This window comes from Phoca vitulina, unplaced genomic scaffold, assembly GCF_004348235.1.
Source record: "Phoca vitulina isolate PV1807 unplaced genomic scaffold, GSC_HSeal_1.0 scaffold12, whole genome shotgun sequence".
NCBI classification, from domain to species: Eukaryota; Metazoa; Chordata; class Mammalia; order Carnivora; family Phocidae; genus Phoca; species Phoca vitulina.
In genome coordinates this window covers 11,853,480-11,871,169 of record NW_022589715.1, presented here as the reverse complement: position 1 = coordinate 11,871,169, position 17,690 = coordinate 11,853,480, and the positions used below count along the sequence as shown (strand labels likewise).

Here is a 17,690-nt window from a genome sequence, read left to right as displayed (position 1 = left end):
GGCATGACAGGAGGGAACCTGGAAGGTCAGGAACAGAGTGAGGAAGGGCGCCCCTTGCCGAAGGGGCTTTGGCTGAGGGGTGGCTGGAGGGTGAAGTCTAAATCTCTGGATCTTCCTGCAGGCAGCTTCTTTCTCCCTCTTCATCAAAATTCATTTGTTAAGCTTCAGTTTGACGCTGTGCCAGGTGCTATGTAAACAGACATGGTCCCTGCCCTGAAGGAATTTCCAACCTAAGACACACACACGCTGACATTTTGTTTATTTTATTTTAAATATTAATGTATTCCTCACCTTGTTCCAGAGAGGATTTGAGACAGCTCACAGGAAATGCATGCAATAAATTAGGAAAATACAAATAAGAACTGAAGCATGAGGACCACAGAAAATACAGTGAGTGGTCCTGAGCAGCTGCCGTTGAGCTGCAGATCGGCCGTGAGCCTCGTGCTGGTGGCCAGGTGGAAGGGTTTCACGGTCCCTTACCGGACTCAGAGAGTCATCGCTTTTCTGTCCATGTACCTCCTCCACACCCTGTCCGTGTCACACCAACGGAGACAAAGACGTCAGAAAACCAGAAGCTTCCGCCCGACACCAGAGGTGAGGCAAAGGCCCATTTGGCTCAAATATCCTCATAATCCTGGTGTGTTGCCTCTCAAATCCACTGTCACAGAACCATCACAGAATCATTAATAGAAACAGGGGAGTCAGAAGGGGACAGGTTTAGGGGGACGACACTAAATCCAGTCTTACGTGTAATAAGTAACATCTGTACAGAAACTTACCCCCTCCGGGAAGATTACTGAGGGCCACGTCCTGCCCAGTTAGAACTCCGGGACTGAAATCCAGCACGGAGACCAGAGCTGGAGGTTTATTTACATCAGGAGGCTTTCCCAGAAGCGATCCTGAAGGCCTCCAAAAGCCGCACCTGGGGGGAAGGCTGAGTTCAGGGGTAGGAGCAGCAAGCAGAGGAAAGACAGAAAGAGAACGTGTAAGAAGGGGGAAGAACCAGGAGAACATGGAGGCCAGAAGCCCAGGGGGGATGCAGTTTTGAGAGCTACACTTTTAGACTGCAGGTGTGGGGCCCCGAGCGATGGAAACCAACTTGCCCAGCTCCTACCCTTGGGAAGCGTACGTTCTACTGGGAGCAGAGACAGAAAGAAGAGGGAAGCGAACGAGGGGAGAGCAGGGGAAGCGAGGGATGTAGGAAGTTACAGACTTAACTGGGGGAGCAGGGCTCAAGGAAGGCTTCCTGGAGGAGACGGCATCCAGATACAGTTGGTTTCCTCCCCTTCCTGGTACTAGTAGGACTCAGAATTTCTCCGCAGCTGGTCCCAGTCCCCATCTTTTGCGTGATACTGTCTCACCACCACCCCCATCTCAGAAGGTGGACTCTGACTACCCTAAGCCCCTGACCCTAGTGGTTGGCTCAAAGGGGGGCACATGGCTCAAAGTGGGCAGCTCAGAGAGACTCTATTCCTGGAAAGAAGCAGATGGTCTCTATGTGCTAGACTGGCACCAAGAAGAGGGCGATTTGGTAGCTACGGGGGCCATCTTGGGACCATGAGGGCTGCTCCTGCCTCCTAGCCTGGGAGATGGAGCCCAGAAGAACAGAAGGGGGTAAGGCGCAGTGCAGAGCCCTAGTTCACGCCTCACCTGACCTGGATATAGACTGTCCCATTATGGGAGCGATGAAATGGCCCCCCTGCTTTTTTTTTGCTAAAGCCTATTTGAGTTCAGATTTGTTACTTGCACCTTCCAGGAAGAAGGAAAGCCAAGGCCTTGCTTGCATTCACAGAACCTAAGCTGGGCCCCAAGGAGGGGAGGGTGCATGTGGTAAGGCCAGCAAGGCCGTGAACTAATAGCTAACTTGCTAGGCTTTCCTTCGGTGCCAGGCATTGTTCTGAGATGTTTACGTGCATAATTTTACTTATTCTTCACAAGGACCCTGTGAGGTAAATAGCATTATTATCCCCATTTGATAAAGAAGCAAACCGAAGTACAAGAGCCTAGGTAACTGGCCTGCAGTCAGCTAGAAAAGGGACTGCTGGGACTCGATACCAGGCAGTCCGACTCCCGGTCCCGGCTGCTGAGACCAGATCGCGCTGGGCCTTGTGCAGGGCCGGGCAGGTCTCTGCGTCAAAGGTCACTGAGAGGTGAGGGGCATGAAGGCTGAGAAGACATTGGATTTGAGGATTAAGGGTCATCAGTGGCCCTTCTGGTGTGTCCCCGTTTCAGGGAAGGGTAGAGCAGAAGCCAGTTTGCAAGGTGTGAATGGGAGCCAGGTGTGAGTGGGAGCCAGGTGTGAGTGGGAGCCAGGTGTGAGCGGGAGCCAGGTGTGAACGGGAGCCAGATGTGAATGGGAGAGAAACAGCTGGCAAAGACCACACATCTGTGGGTCTCAGCCACAGCATGTGAAGAGTCTAATGCAGGTTTTTCTGTTCCTTTTTCCTCGCGAGGGCGATATACTGGAAGTTGTTTGCAAGGGATAAGGAAGGGGGTAGAAAATAGGCCCAAAGACCCAGATGGGACCACCGAGGGAGAGAGGTCATGGTAGGCAGGAGAAGCAGGGGTGGTGTGCGGTCTCGGGGAGGAGGTCAGTCCCAGGAATGCAGTGAGCACCTCTTCTTCTAGCGAAGGGAGGAGGAAGGGACAGGTGAAGGTGTGAGCCACGGTTAGATGGCAAGGGGGCAGAGACAACCAGGAAAGCTGGCAGAGGGGCGGTGGGGAGGAGCCCCGCGGAGAGTGTGGCATTCAGGAAAGCCATAAGTACGTGCGAATATGTGCTGGCATGCGCGTGGGGGGGCGGTGAGGGAGGGAGAAGGGCCGGAAGGGGGATTGCCAGGTTGTCCTAGGTTTCCAGGCCATTGGCTTTTTCCCCCGTTCTCATTTTTTTATTTTAGACTTCCAGAAAAGTCGCAGAGGTAGTACAAAGGGTCTCCAGGCCTTATTCTGACTCTACCTATTGGCCTTATTCACTCAAGTCATTTCTTAAAGCAAGACTCCCAGGCTGGCTGCCTCCCAAGCCACGAGCCTGTGCCTCTCCGGCTGGTACAGCCCACTCGGTGGCGGGCGAGGTCCTGTGTGACCTGCCCCTCCCCCTTACTGCCGCGTTTCCCTTGCCCACCCCCACCCAGCCCTGCAGCCCAGCTCCTTCCAATACAGCCCACCTGTTGTCGCCATCGGACTCTGACCCCCAAAAGGAAAGGACCCAAGCCCTGGGCCTCAGCGGCCTTTTACTCTTTTCTGGCGCCTGGCAAACAACCAACAAATGAATGTTATCAGCAGAAAGCCACACAAAACGGAGATGCCGGGAGACCAGGAAGAGGTTACATCTGGGGTATCACCTGGGTCATGGCGGGCCCAGGGCCCTGGAGGCTGAGCCCCCCTAGAAGGGAATGAAGGAACCAAAGACAAACTTCAGCCAGCCTTACAGGGCCTGAGCTCATCACCAAGAACCTGTGCCTGTCCCATGTCTGCAAAGAGATGCACCAACCCACTTCCCAGATGGGAAAGGAAGCGAGGGTGGACACAAGGTCAGACGGAGGCCTGTGGGTCAGATCTGCCCCACACCTCAGGACTGGGACTGGGAGCTCACTCACTTTTCACTTTTGTGGGGACAATTCTTTGGGGAACTCTAGGCTGCCCCCATATAGCTCCGGAAAACCTTTTTCCTGTCCATCTGCAGGAAGATGTCAAGAGTCAGAACCGTTTGCAAGGCTGACTTCTCCAGAAGGTGGGAGGCCTGACCTGGACCATTGTGGGTTTAGGGAAGTGGAAGGTCCTGGTTCTGCTGATGGTTGGGGACAAACAGACTTAACTTCCTCTTCTTCAGGGAGCGGAGCTCTGCAGCTGGACACCCGGGCCCCACAAACTTGAAAGATACAAGCCCGCCCCCCAGCGGTCACATGTCAGAACTGCAGCCTAACCACGCAGTCTGCGAGCTGTGCCAGGTGGTGGCGCCCTGAAGCCCGGATCTCTCGGGAGGCTTCAGGTGCCCAGGTGAAAGACAGGTGCCAGTTCCACACGAGCAAAGCAGCATCGAAGTGCCACACACATGCACAAATGCAGACAAACCTCCACCTTTTATTCTGGTTTTAGGAATATGGGTACATGTTCAGTGAGGTCAAATAACCCGCTCAAGGCCAAGCTTGTGTCGGTCCTGGGGCAAGTCACAACTACTTGATGCTAGTTCTCACCTATTAACTGCACATCAGTGACCCAAGCCGCTTTAAAAATATATGTCCGTGCCCCTGACCCAGATCTACTGAATCTGAATCCTTGAGCAGAGGGTGAGAATGTGTCTTCAGCAGGCCTCCCCCCGCAAGATGAAGTGCACCTCTATGTGACAGCAAGGAACCAGAGAACAGGACTGCTACCGCCGGGGGGCCAGAGACGTGTTTCAGTCATTCTGGGATGCCCTCGTCCTGGCCATAAAAAGTAGTCAATATTATTTGTGAAATGAATGAATGAACAAATGAGTGCATGAACAAATGACTGAGGCCCCCCAAGGCTCTGACAGCCTGCACGCGCAGTGCTACACACACACACACACACACACCCGTACACAGGCACACAGACCCGCATAGGCACAGATGCGTCCGGGCGAAGGGAGACCCAGCCTGGCCCCCTGCAGGTGGCTCCAGCTGCGCACATCTGCCTGACCCTCCCTTCCTGACACATTCGTGCACACCTCCTTCTTCACTGGCCTGCATGTATTGTGCACCCACTGGGTACCCGGCCCGGCCCTGAGCCCTGGCCAGACACCCCTTGTGGTCCCCAAGGGCCAGCCCCACTTGGTGGCGTTCCAGACCCCAGGGCTGGTTTCCAGCACAGATGGGAGGAGAGGGGCCCCGGCAGGAAGGCGGGAGAGCAGTGCGCCAGCCAGCAGGCCGCAGACAGGCAGCAGAGGCCCTCTTGGCGGGCAGCCTGCTCGCACACTTGGCTGAACAGAGACAATGGTGGCTGCTTCGCCAACCCAGCCTCCTTCCCACAGGCAGAGCCTGAGGTCCCTGAGTGTCCGGAACCTCCCCCAGAGCCCAGCTGGGAGGCAGCCAGAGGGCAGCACAGGGGGACTGCCCAGGAAAGGCAGCAAAGCCCCGAGAGCTGGCGGGGAGGAAGAAGGGTCTGGAAGGTGCCCTGGTGCCCCTCCTTGGGAATGCAACTTTATGGGATGGGGTGTGTGGGAGGGAGCCAGCCTTCTACCTGGCCCTCCCAGCTCTCAGACCAGCTCCTTCCAAGAGAGACCCCAGGGGATGTATCACGGCCTCTTGCCTCTCAGCCTCTCCCAGGGGTCTGAACCCGGAGGACCTCCTTCCCTGCTCTGGGGAAACAAAGGCCCCTTGTTCCCAGGGCTCTGCATGGAGCTCTGGAGGCCCCAACCCTTTCTGGCCCTCACTGACCACCAAGGGCTCTGCTCTGATGATTAGCAATTGGGTGTGTGAGGTGGGGCCTCTCTCATCTGCCCCGGGTGTGTGGATGATTGTAGGGAGAAAGGACACAAAGGCCCAGGGCCCCAGAGTTAGCCTCACCGAGTTTGTCCTCGAAGCCCCCCCCCCCGAAGGCCTACCTGTCAGGGGGCGGGGCCGAGCCACCCTGCTCTCTCAGTCACCTGAGGCTGGCTGGGGTCTCCCAGGACCTCTCACCGCAGGTCACCTGACTCCCAGAGCAAGACCATCCTCAGGGCTGTGGCTCCCCTGGCTTGACTGCCCAGAGGCTTCCATTGCCCCAGTCTCCCTTCTGGAAGCTCAGGGCCCGCAGGTGCTCTGATTCTCAAATAAGCGCTGAGCTGCCCCCAGGCCCAAGAAATGTGGCCACTCTGGATTGTGGAAGGGGGGAGGGTGACATGGGAGTGCAGCCAATCCCTTGACCTCTGTCCTCCCTTGGGAGTGAGCAGGGACTGGGGCAGCTGGGGCTGCTGTGGGGGTGGGCACAGCAGTATTAGGAGAGCTCCAGTGAGGACTGCAGAGAAACAGGGCCTGTCCTTCAGCAGGAAAGGGGAGGGCCTCATCCCCCAACACGGACCCTGAAACAAGGCTCCTCCATGGGGTCTCATCTCAGGTCCCCCCCGAACACGGGGCCAGAGTCCATGTGGTGGTGGCCAGCTTCACAGCTGATTGCGGTTCCTCTTGGGTATGATCTTCCGGTAAGTTCTGCGCTCTGAGATGTTGCGCTTCACCTTGGCCGTGGTGGGGGCCTCTTCCTGATGCAGGGATGGGCTGGAGTGGGACTTCTTCAGGCTGGGCTTGGGCTCCTGAGTGCCTCCGGCTTCCCTCGCGAGCTGCTCTTCCCACAGGTCCAGGTCATCTGAGGGGCAGTGCAGACGGGCCACCAGCAGTTGCACGTAGGTCTCGTAGCGGGTTTTCTGCAACACATGGGCCCCCCCACCTTAGCGCCACCTCAGCTCCAGGGCGGGAGGAGGCCGGAATCATGAGGGGCAGGCTGCTCCCACGTGTACACAGCTCTGGTGGTAAAGATTTCTGCAGAAAGAGGGCTGGACCAACAGCCAACGTCCGCCCCGAGCCTGAGCAAGCGGACTTCGCAGGACACAGGAGCCACATCCGTGCCCAAACCCTGCAGTTATGTGGACAGTGTTATAACCAGCCCGGCCCTGTTCTAACAGCCACCACCCTGTAGTGCTGTAACTAACATCTCCAGAACATGTTACATCCCCGAGACACTAAAAGATCCATGACCCACTAGGCCTGATCTGTGCGGCACTGCACACAAACAGCTCACATCTGTACTGAAGCCTAATTGAGTCTGAATCGCATTTTAACAATCGGCATCTGGAGAGTGGGATGCTAACTGCCTTCATCTGTTTAACACTCCGAAGGCCTCCGTAACTAGCAGCCTTCGGATACGGGTCCCAGTGTATTAAGTGCATGCTCATCCTCCACCCCACCAGATCCTCATCCCAGCCCTGGGTGGCTGGGTGGCCCAGGAATCATTGTCTCCACTTTATAAGGAGGGGAATGAGGTCTAGGGAGGGGCAGGGGCTTGCTACAGGTCACAGCTGCTCATGGGCAGGGAGAGGCTAGAATTCTGCAGGCAGAGCGGGTCCTGTCACCCCAGGGCCCCTGCGAAGCAGTGTACTGACGGCTGAGGATGCACCTAACAAGCCAAGGGATGGACCACAAAGGCAGGGAGGGGGCAGCATGAGGCCCCGCAAACACAGCCCGGGGATGACACGGACGCTCCCTTCTCTGGTCTCCACCTCTGGATGGCTCTGACCCCCTCTGTTCTCATACTGCCCCTCACCTACCCCTCCTGCTTCGGGTCCCAGAACGTGTGCACTGACCAGAGGCGTAAGGGGGTAGGGGGTCAGCTGGGGGGTCAGGGGATAAAACAGTGCGGCATCGATCAGAGGGCTAAAAAGGTCCTCAGTTAAAACTATAAATGAGGCCGGAGTAGGATATGAATTCATCAGGTTTGGACAAGCTGTTTTAATCTCTCCTTGCCTGTTTGCTCATCTGTAAAGTGAGGATAACGGTCCCTACCCCAGAGTTGTTAGACAACTAAACAAGATAATACAGGCAAGTAAGACAAGCTCCATAAATACTGCCTATTAGTACTAGGTAGGTATTAGGGGAAATAATTCAACTAAAATACCGTTTTCCCTTCAATTTAGGTAAAGCCAAATACAGCATACTCTTAGGTGAAAGTGATAAAACGTCCCCTGTGAGTGTTTCCAGACAAGCAGCTTCTAGGTACCCCCAGGAGAAGAAGTGAAGGGGTCTGAGTGCTCACGGACACGCACACTTTGTGCAAGCCCCTGCACGCGAGAGCGCACACAGGGCCTCCCGCAGCACTGAGCGGCCCCGGGAACGAAGGCTGTAAGGCCGGATGCGGCCACGAGAGGGCGGCAGAGGGCCCGGCCGAGGGGGCGGGAGAGAGCAGGGAGGGCGGAGACTCCGAAGTCTGACCTCATACTCCAAGTACTCCTTCCTCAAGCGGTACTCCTCCAGCTCGCGGCTGCGGCCCCGCCGCTCCGGTAAGTTCCTCTGCAGATCCAGCAGGTCGTCGGAGGCAGCGTCCAGGCAGTTCTCGTGGGATCGATGCTGCTCCTCCTGGGAGCGGGAGGCGGAGGGGGAAGCTGTCCCACTGCACCCCCCTCCGTTCCCGGCCCCAGGTGCGCAGCCCACACATCCTCCCTTGGTTCCCAGGCCCAGGTGAGCACCGCACCCCCCTCCCGGTTCCCAGGCCAGGTGCGCAGCCATCTCGCACCTCGTCCCCGGGGCCCGGGCAGTCCCCTTCCCCTTACCAGGGAGCTCTGGGCCGGGCCCACAGGCAGGATGGGCCGGACGAATCTGCGCTGGGAGCCCACCGCGGCCGGGAAGGGCGGCGCCGAGTGCGTGGCGGCCGCCAGGTTGATGCGCGCGATCCAGGAACTCATCTCCTTCGCAGTGCTGAGGGCAGAGGAGGCCGTCAGACCCCAAGGTGACAGAGTCGGCCCTGCCTCTCTCCCCCCAACCTCCTGTGGTCTGCACAGCCTTCCAGACTCTCAGGACCCAGCGCCTCAAAAAGCCAGAAGCCTGGCCACCAGTCGAGGTGGTTGACCTCTGCCGGTGGTTTTTATCATCCGTCAAAGAGGAAAATCTAGGAAGGCAACAGATTTTAGATCAAAGGCAAAAAAAAAAAAAAAAAAAAAAAAATCAATTGCTAGAGGCTTCCTGGAATCCTAGGTTCGGAAGTAGGAGGGTCGATGGGGGGGCGGGAGGCTGGACCAGGGAAGAGGCGCTGCAGGGGCAAAGTGGGTGGGGTCAGGGGAGCAGGTGCAGGACCCCTAGGGCCCCTGCCAGCCGCAGCATTCTCCTGCTCCCACCAGGGCCCCGGCCAGCAGCCATCAGAGAGTGGTGAGCAAGGGACCAGGGACAAGAGAGCCAGGGCCTTGCTGCTGGTCCGTCCCCCCGGGGACTTACGGAGCCTGGAAGAGATAGAGGCGCCAGTCGGCAGTCCGCAGCTGGAAGACGTGCGGCTTCTTGGTGTAATGGGTGGCCGGCGTGGCCAGCGAGTGGTGCACCCCCACGGGCTCGTCCACCATCTGTCCCACCAAACTCTCCCCTGCAGGGGGGCAGTGGTCCTCTCCCTGCCATGGGGCACAGGGTCTCAGAAAAGAGGTGATCACAGGGGCCCACCGTCCGAACCATTCTGGGCCTTTCCCTGTTCCCCACCCTGCGTGTCAGGGCTGTGCACCCCCTTCCTACCTTCAGGAAGTAGAGGACCATCCCTCGAAGCAAGGTGTGGAACATCTTCCAGCCGCGCTTGCCCCACGGCGCTGCCCCAGGAGCAGAACACACAGGAGGTGTGGTACCCCAACCAGACTCAGACACACATGGTCCCCTCTCCCCGCCGACTCAGTCCCTCCCCAGGTGCACGTAAACACGCAGCGACATACCAACACCACAAAACAATCAGGAACAAGCAGGTGCCACGCCTCACACCCAGGCAGTCGTGCTCGGACCCCACAAACAACAACAAAAGCAGATGTCCACACCGACCGACTCCTCTCCAAACACTCCCACACCCAAGCACGGTGCCACCAGACGTCTTTCTGGTCCCATCCGGAGAGGCACAGGGGCTTAGGTCCTCTTGCAGAAGAAGGCTGGCTTCCCTGGAGTCACCTCCCAGCCTTGCTCAGGCCCTGTGGCTTCTTGCGGCCCAGTGCTAGTTCCCTGGCCGGTCACTGCACCCTGTCCTATCCATCCAAGATCCCATTACTGCTCTGGTCCTGTCGCTGCCCTGCTCTAAAGTCTCCACCTGTCTGCGGAGTGAGGCCAAACGCACCTCCTGCCACTCTGTCACACACACCCTGCTCCCAGCAGACTCTGCCTGCTCCTTTGTCTGAGGGGAATGCCCTCTGGCCTCCTGTCCTCCAAGGTTCAGCTCAGATACCATCATTTCCCAGAAGCCTCACCCATCCCCGTCCGCCACATCTCACCCCCCAAACCAAACCAAAACCTAGCCCTCCTCCACACCCCCATACTTGATCTCACCCTCCCTATACCCCTCAGCCATGTCCACCTTTTATCCCAGACACTGATGTGCTCATCTAACCTCCCCCTTACCACGGGGGGCTGGGGGGCAGGGAGTACCTAGGCCTGTCTTGTCTCTGCACCCCCGCCCCCTGGCGTCCTAGCCGGCGCCCAGCACATGGTCACCATCAAGGAAGGAACACAGGCTGCCTGTCCTTGACCCGTGCCATCTTTCTGCACGCCGGCCCACACGTCAGCCCGTGGCCCTGTGCCGAGCCACTCTGCACGCCCGCATGCACACACACGCGGGTTCGGCGGCAGACACAAGCTCTCCACACAGCAGGGCAGCAGGCACTCACTCTTCTTGCCATCCGCATCGTGATGCATCTTCCGAGCCAGGATGCCCTGCTTGTAGGTGGGCGCCGTGGGGTTCTGGGCCAGCTGGAGGAAGGGGCTGCTCATCTTGCCGGTGCGGGGAGACACCTGGGCCTTCTCTGCTCTGCCTGCGTCTTCTTCATCCCTGGACATCAGAGAATCAGGCTGGGGGTACTGACTGGGCAAAGGCCACCAGGAGGTGCCCACGGCCTCAGCACCCTCCACCCTCTCTCTCTCGCTGGGGAGCCATACCCCAGGACCCCCCAAAAGGAGTCCTTCAAAGCCAGCCCATCCATTCCTATCATCCCCACCCCCCACGGCCCCTGGCTTCTCCAGGTATTGCCTGGACCCCTCTACCCTCTTGGAGACTCACCCAGGGCCCGGCCTCTGGCTGCACCCCACTCAGAGGGGAGCACTGTCCAGGCCCCCCCGCCTCCCCCGGGCTCCTCCAACTCTCAGGTGGGCGGGTGGAGGGAAGACAGGCCCAGAGACAGGGGAGGGGAGCGGGGAGTGGAGGGAAGGGGGACTCTCACTTACACGGCCCATTCAAGCTTCTCACTTCGGATAGACCAGTAGAGGGCCTAGAGCAGAAGCACACAGTGGGCAGGGAGCCTCGGCCCGTGGGGCCCAGACTCTGCCTGGCAGAGGTAGGACAGGGGCAAGCTGCGGTCTGCCTCTTCCACCCCCAGCACAGCTGCCCTTCCTCCTCGAGCAGAAAGCAGCTCACGCGTGCATCCATGTGCCCGTGCGTGCGTGCATGCGACCGTTTACGGAGCACTCACCACGTGCCAGGCACCGTGCCCGACGCTGCAGACAGGATGAGCAAAGCAATCCTAGTCCCCACCTGAGCTTAGGGAGGCCTGAGCTAGTTCTCCCGGAAAGGAAATGAATCATCCAGTACCATCCTGCCCAGAGGGATCTGAGAGCAGGGACAGCTGACAAACAGGGGCAACAAATGGATGGTGAAGGAATGAGAAAGTGACCTAACAAAGGGTATTCATGGCCGTGCATCTCGCTTGCCTTCGTAGTCCTGGCAATGCCTTGCAGGGTGCCGGGCACACGGCGAGAGTTCCAGAAATGTTCACCACACAGACAAAAGAACCAGTGCATCATTGCGTGTGAAACTCTGTGTGCCCCGCACCGTGCTAGGCCCCTGACGACCTTTATTTCATTGTGAGCACCACACTGTAAAGTGGGCGCTACCCCAGGACGAACTCGAGCAAGCTGCCCAAGACGAGAATTCAAACCCTAGAACATCCGGCTCCTAAGTCTTAGACTTACTGCCACTTAAAACCTTGCCCTTTGTTCGTTCCGAGAACCCAAAACCCCAGTGTATCTCAGATTCCCCATGCCTCAGAATCACCTGGAAACTTCAGAGAACATTTTAGGGGGTCCCAGCCCCAGAGATTCTAATTCAGTAGGTCCAAGGCAGGGGGCCTACGAATTCACACAAGCCAACAAGTTCCAAGGTGCTGCTGGCGAGGACGCACACTCTAGTACCTTCCATAAACAGGCCGTGGCCTCCCAAGGGCATGGCAGCAGAGCCAGGCCCAGGCTGAGCATCCCCCCCCCCCCCCCGCCGGGGGACAAGGACCTACAGAGAGAGCCCCGGTATCACGAGCCCAGGGGGCAGCCCCCTGTGCCTTACCTTCAGCAGCTCCTTCGGGAAGTTCCCGCCGTCCCGCAGGCCGTTCAGGTTGGTTATGAATTCCTGGTAGCTCATGCTCTTCCCGATGTTCTGTGGCCATTGGGAGAGGTGGGCAGCGGGCACACACTCCCCACCCGCAGAGAAGAACCCCCCTGTCGGCCACTCTGGAACCTTCTCCAGTCCTCCAGACCTACCTCCCCCGGAGCCCTTCCATGACCCTATCCCAGGCCTCTGGCCTCAAGCTCCCCCGCCCCCTCACCTGTCCGTGCAGGTCCGTGTTGAGGAGCATGATGGCACAGGTCAAGGTGTGAACGGAATCTGCCCCGGAGGGAGGGGAGTACAGAGAAAGCTCGTTACAACCAGGACTCCTGCCTTCCACTGCCCACGCTGGGCAGGGTGACCCCAGATGCTTCTGGTTCTCCACAGCCCCCGAACACACTCCCACGAGCTGCTACCCAGTGAACGCCTGAGCAGACCCGGGGGACACTCCCATGCCATCCTTCTCCCAGGCACCCCAGCATGCCCTGCCCTGCCCTCGGGACCCATGCCTCCCTACCTGCGGAGGAGAAGGCCCCGGGATTGCAGTAATGGAAGCGTTTGGAGAACTGGTAGAGGATTCGCTCCCGCTCCTGAGTCTCCCCACTGAGCACCAGGGCCTGGAGGAAGCCCCTGGAAGGAGGGCCAGAGTCCAGGCCAGAGCCCAGGCTGCGGCAGCCAGCAGGCTCCAGAGCTGGGGGCCAATCAGATTCTGGCCTCACCGGGGTAGCACCTCCCAGCCATCCCTCCTCCCCAGAGAGGGCCTGGAGGCCTTACCGGAGGGCTTGATCCAGGCTCTGGCCTCCAAACTGGAAGAAAGACAAGTACTCCTCAGCCACGGCCCTACTGAAGTCATTGCTGCGGAAAGGAAATAGGAATGAAGCCCGCATGGGGGCGGGGGTGGGGGGGTAGGGGTCTGGGCTGGGGCCGCGGATGCCGAGGGGCCCCAGGGCCTGCGCACATCCCCAGAGGGTGAGAGGGTAAGGGGGCGGCCCGGGTCTGGTCTGCCACGGGCACCCGTCTACTGCTGAGTGGGGAGGACACGTGGAGTTGGGTGGGGGAGACAAGGTGGCCAGGTCTGGTGGCTCTAGGCAGGGCTCAAGAGTGTGGAGAAGGGGTGACAAGTGGGACTAAGAGGAAGAGGCAAGGCGCCGCAAGGGGACGGGGGGGACGGATCAGGACAGGAACGATGGGGTGAAGGTCAGCAGCGGGGCGGCCAGTGGACGGAGTCCGTTGACCACTCTCCCTCTCCTGACGCAACCTCCAGCCGTGCTCAGGCTCAAAGCCCCTTACTTCTTCTGCAGGTAGGCAGCCACTTCAGACTTCCGGAAGCCCTCCAGGTGATAGAGGCGAGAGGCCAAGTTGCAGGCCACCTTGTCGGTGCTGACACCATTAGCCAGCTTGTCTCCAGTCTGTGGCCTTTGGCCTTCCTCCGGGGACTGCGCTTGGGGCATGGGGCTCTCAGGAAGCCTGCAAAAGTCCAACAGTGTCCTCAGACTACCACGTGGGATGGACAGGAGGGAGCACCGGGTCAAGCGTCCCTCCAGGTCAGTCGGAAGAGGTGCTCAGAGTCCACACCCAAAGCTCAGCAGGGGAGCTGGAGTGCCAGGGGGAGCAGCTGGACCAGGGCCTCACTGGGGAAACTGGTCCCTGACCTGGCCTGGCCTGGCCTGGGCGCCGGGAGGATCCAGAGACGTGGTGTACCTGCCAGGCCAGCAAGGGCTGGAGCCAAGCTTAGCACCCAGCACCTTCTCAGGTAAACCACGAGGACGTTCTGGGCCTAGTTCACCTCAGGTGGCAGGTGCAGCCCTTTGAAGATGCCAGTGGTATTGAATCCATCCCCAGGAGGGACGGCATTCGTCTCCCCGACCCCCACCAGCCACTTGTCTCCCTCACCGGTCCTGCCCTGCTCCTGATGCCCCCTTGCCCCTCCCAGCCCGGCCCCAGGCTTCCCTCCTGGAGCTGGAGCCGAGGAAGGTGCAAGGGTGAGGGAAGAACAAGAAGCCAGACTGGCTTCAGGCATGGCGACAGCTGGGGGGGGGGGTCAGAGGTGGCTTCCGACCTCTTCCTTCTCACACCGGCAGCCCTGTGGGAAAGCAAGCCCGCACCTCAGGGGCCCACACGGTGACCTGTTCTTATTATGAACATACACGGGACCAGGCCGCCCCGCCACCCTCGGGGAACACTCAGCATCTGATGCTCGGAACTTTGGAAGTCACCAAGCCCAGTCTCTGCCGGATCGGAATATTCCAGATCCCAGTGACCACAGTTACGGAGGTGTGCAGGTAAACAACATCAGCAGAACCTGCAAATGTTCACGGACAGACTGACCACTTATCAAATGAGGCTGCGCTCGACAGCCCCTCTCTCCTAACACAGACGCCCATCTCTGCCCCCGACTGGGCCGTGTCTTCTCTGCTCACTTCTCCCTGAGGCTCCTGCACACCCAGGGGGGCTGGCGTAACGGAGCCCCACTGAAAAGTGACCTACAAATCTCACCCCCCCAAAACACAGGGCTTCACGAAGTCCATGTCAGTGAGGCCAGAAGATTCCAGGAATCGCAGAAAAGCCAGGGACAAACAAGGAACCGAAGGAGTTAGGTCCGGTGGACAGTTGGAAAGGAGAAAAATAACGACACGCATGTCACATCTGAAGAGAACTATTTGATCATCAGCGGAGCAAGCTCTAAAATGCTTTTACAGAAATGACCTAGTCGACTAGTGTTGTTACTAAAATAATATCTAGATGGGGAGTTACTTCTGGGGAAAAAATAATGCAAATATAAACTGTCATGGGACTGTGTACTTTAAATGGGTGAACTGTATGGTATGCAAATTATTTCTCAATGAAGCTGTTTTTAAATTAATTGAGCCGTGGGGCCTGCTTGGGATTCTCTCTCTCTCTCCCTCTCTCTCGGCCTCTCCCCCCCCCAAACAAATAAAAAATAAAAAATTAATTAATTGCAATGAAATGAAATAAAATGAAAAAAAATATATGATAAAAATAACCTCTATGACCTCACTGTGATAGTCAAGCACAAATGAAACATCCCGTTGGACCAGCAAACTCGGGCCAGGAAAATTAATCCAATATTGTGCTGAAAATAAGATTAAACTTATTTATTTATGTAATATTTAGCATCATAGCAAGAAAAGCCCCAATCGAGCCTTTTTTCATTACTTACTATGAACATATGGTTCTCATTTCAGGTGAATTTACTTACTTTTATTTTGGGTTGAATTGACTTTAGTTTTGGTATGACGAGCCCTCTCTTCTCCGATCCTGAAAGACTCCCCTGATTCCCAAGCCTCCCAACACATCCAGAGGTTGTATAGTTTTCCAGATTCATGAGAGAGACACACTGCCTGAGGTTCTGGCCCCATCACCCAGTGACACTGACATGGGGGGGGGGCTGACCCTCAAGTTAGTGCAACCCAAACCATCAGTGGTTCCTCCCGGCCTCTTCAGGATGTCCCCTCCTCGGCCAGCCAGAGAGGTGGAGGCCCCAGGCACGGACAGCCCCCTGCAGTTTCCGGAGGCAGGCAGACATCTAGGTTGGTTTCCCAGGGGTCCTATTCCTGGCTCTGACCACAGTTCTGGGGTTATTCGATCCTGCTATGGGCCCCAAGATCCACTTCCTTGGTTCCAGTCAAACTTCCCCTTGGGGTTCTGGCTTCCCCTGAGATCTGAGCCATACCCTTGGCCTAAGGTTCACTGATGGATTTCTCCCAGGCACCTCCTCAAGGTCAAAGCAATGTGACAAGCAACATCACAAGCTCTGACCTTCCCACTCCCCGCCCTGCCTAGCACGATTCCCGTTGTTCTGGGCACATGGCCCTGGTCAGGTCCGCCGAACACCTCCCACCCCTCTCCTGGTGTCCAGGCTCTTCTTGGTCCATTGCCTCAGCACACGCAAATCCTGCCCCACGTGTCTGTCTGCTTTTGGGTTTTGCGTGCTTTCAAACCCTCCAGTATTGCTCAAAACTGCTGACACCCAGTCATAGAATCCTGGCTTAATAGATGTTAGTATGTTAAATCCCAGTGGGCATTTCTCATGCTCCATCCAGACCAGGGTATTCATAAATGTATCCACAATTAGAAGCCAGAGAGCTGGTTAGTCGAACACTTACCCTTCTGCAGAGGTCAAGCGAGCACCAGGCTGGACGGCTCCAGCCTCTGGAGTCCTGGCTGGGCCTTCACTCCTTACTTCCTCCCCTGGCTGTGGGGCCTCTCCTGCCTCCTCTTTCTCCAGGAAACGTGGCTCTGCCCCACCTGTCTCCAAGAGTGAAGGGCGTGAAGCATCTAGTGTCCGCTCAGGAAGACTGCTGTCCCAGTGGGGGCCCCGGGGCTTTGGGCTGCCTTCCCGGGAGGACACGGGGCTGGGCCTGGGGCCAGGGCCTCTGTTCTCAGACTCGGAGCTGCTAGGTTCTGGCGATGAGGCTGGGCTCCCCCAGGGACCGGGAGCCAAGATGCGCAGAGCAGACTCCTGGGGACACTCAGCATCACTGTCACCTGAGGAAGAGCATGGAGGGAAGCTGACATGGGGCGAGCAGCAGGCTGAGGGCCAAGGGGAAAACCGCCTGGGCTGCCACCTCCACAGGCTCCCTCCCTGGGGCTCCTCCCCCTGGAGCTGGGCAGCGCTTTCTGTCCCTGCTCCAGCAGGCGGCGGAGGCGGCGGCGGCGGGGACCTCCCACATGCAGAGGCAGGGGGCAGAGGGCTCCCAGGACTCCCGTCTCCAGGCAACCCTGGGGCTCAGGACTTCCTAAACCCCTAAGACCCAGGCATCAAAAATGCTGGGTCTTTGGCACATTTCTTCATTAATTCTATGAAATGAGCATTTTTAAAACCCATTGTATGAATGTAGTCACAGAAGGAGAAGCAGGATTTCACCCCTGCTCTGGTTTCAACCCGATACAATGGGACTTCTTAATGATATCTATGGATCCAAGGAGATCTTTGTCCCCACCCAGATCCAAAGCCTCCCACACCCAACTTCCCAGAGCCCATAACAGATCTCACCTCGGTCCTGGGAGATCAGAGGCACCTGGGGCCAGGAAGGACCCTCTTCTGTCTGCCAGCCTTCTGGGCTGGGCAGGGCCTGTTGAGAGAGGCACAGGATTTCCATGAGCCTGGAGGCAGCGAGGGGGGGAGGCGGAGGGGGGCGGGGGGAGAATGACTTTGAGTATCCAGGGCCCCTCCCTCCCTGCTCTCTTCCCACCCAGACAGTAGGGCCCCAGTCGAGTCTGGGCCCTCAGTTCAGAGGAGGAATCCTGGATGAGAGAAGACCTGCACCCTAGGGGTGCTGATGCCCGCCCTGAAAATCGAGGATCACCAGGGCTCACGTTCCTCCATACAGATGGGGAAGGGGAGGCCGAGAGAGGGTAAGTGACTTGCCCAAGGTTGCACAGGACGTATGGCAGAGCTGGGATCAGATCCGACTTGTCCTGTTTCCCAGGCCAATGCTTTGTCCACACAGGATGCAGCAGGTGGGGCGGGGTCAAGACTGTCTGCCAGAGAAGTCTGAGAGAGAAGGAGAGGCAAGAGGTTTGACCTGAGGGAAACTGTTCTTAGGGCCTTTAATGCACCCCGCAAGGCCTCCAGAGTCCCTCATCCATGCTCACTGACTTCTAGTCTTCTCTGCCCCCATCCTCCTCCCTCCGTG

General features: G+C 57.9%; 1 protein-coding gene across 4 annotated transcripts in view; it reads right to left on the bottom strand.

Annotated features, from left to right (window-relative positions):
* Positions 1-294: 294 nt before the first annotated feature.
* The window catches only part of PSD4 (pleckstrin and Sec7 domain containing 4), a 38,043-nt gene continuing 20,647 nt past the window's right edge, over positions 295-17,690 (bottom strand). For 2 of the 4 annotated variants that reach the window (XM_032410492.1, XM_032410491.1), the window contains exons 3-17: positions 17,423-17,548; positions 17,048-17,126; positions 16,158-16,539; positions 13,321-13,497; positions 12,805-12,885; positions 12,548-12,660; positions 12,251-12,309; positions 11,992-12,081; positions 10,881-10,924; positions 10,328-10,488; positions 9,201-9,271; positions 8,916-9,082; positions 8,258-8,402; positions 7,920-8,063; positions 2,943-6,358 (exon numbers count right to left, since the gene is read on the bottom strand). In XM_032410492.1, the coding sequence (XP_032266383.1) occupies positions 6,101-6,358; positions 7,920-8,063; positions 8,258-8,402; positions 8,916-9,082; positions 9,201-9,271; positions 10,328-10,488; positions 10,881-10,924; positions 11,992-12,081; positions 12,251-12,309; positions 12,548-12,660; positions 12,805-12,885; positions 13,321-13,497; positions 16,158-16,539; positions 17,048-17,126; positions 17,423-17,548 (2,097 nt within the window). In that variant the 3' untranslated portion in view covers positions 2,943-6,100. Of the gene's footprint in view, positions 935-2,942; positions 6,359-7,919; positions 8,064-8,257; positions 8,403-8,915; positions 9,083-9,200; positions 9,272-10,327; positions 10,489-10,880; positions 10,925-11,991; positions 12,082-12,250; positions 12,310-12,547; positions 12,661-12,804; positions 12,886-13,320; positions 13,498-16,157; positions 16,540-17,047; positions 17,127-17,422; positions 17,549-17,690 lie in introns of those variants that run through there. The other 2 variants (XR_004300286.1, XR_004300285.1) reach the window with 2 other exon arrangements.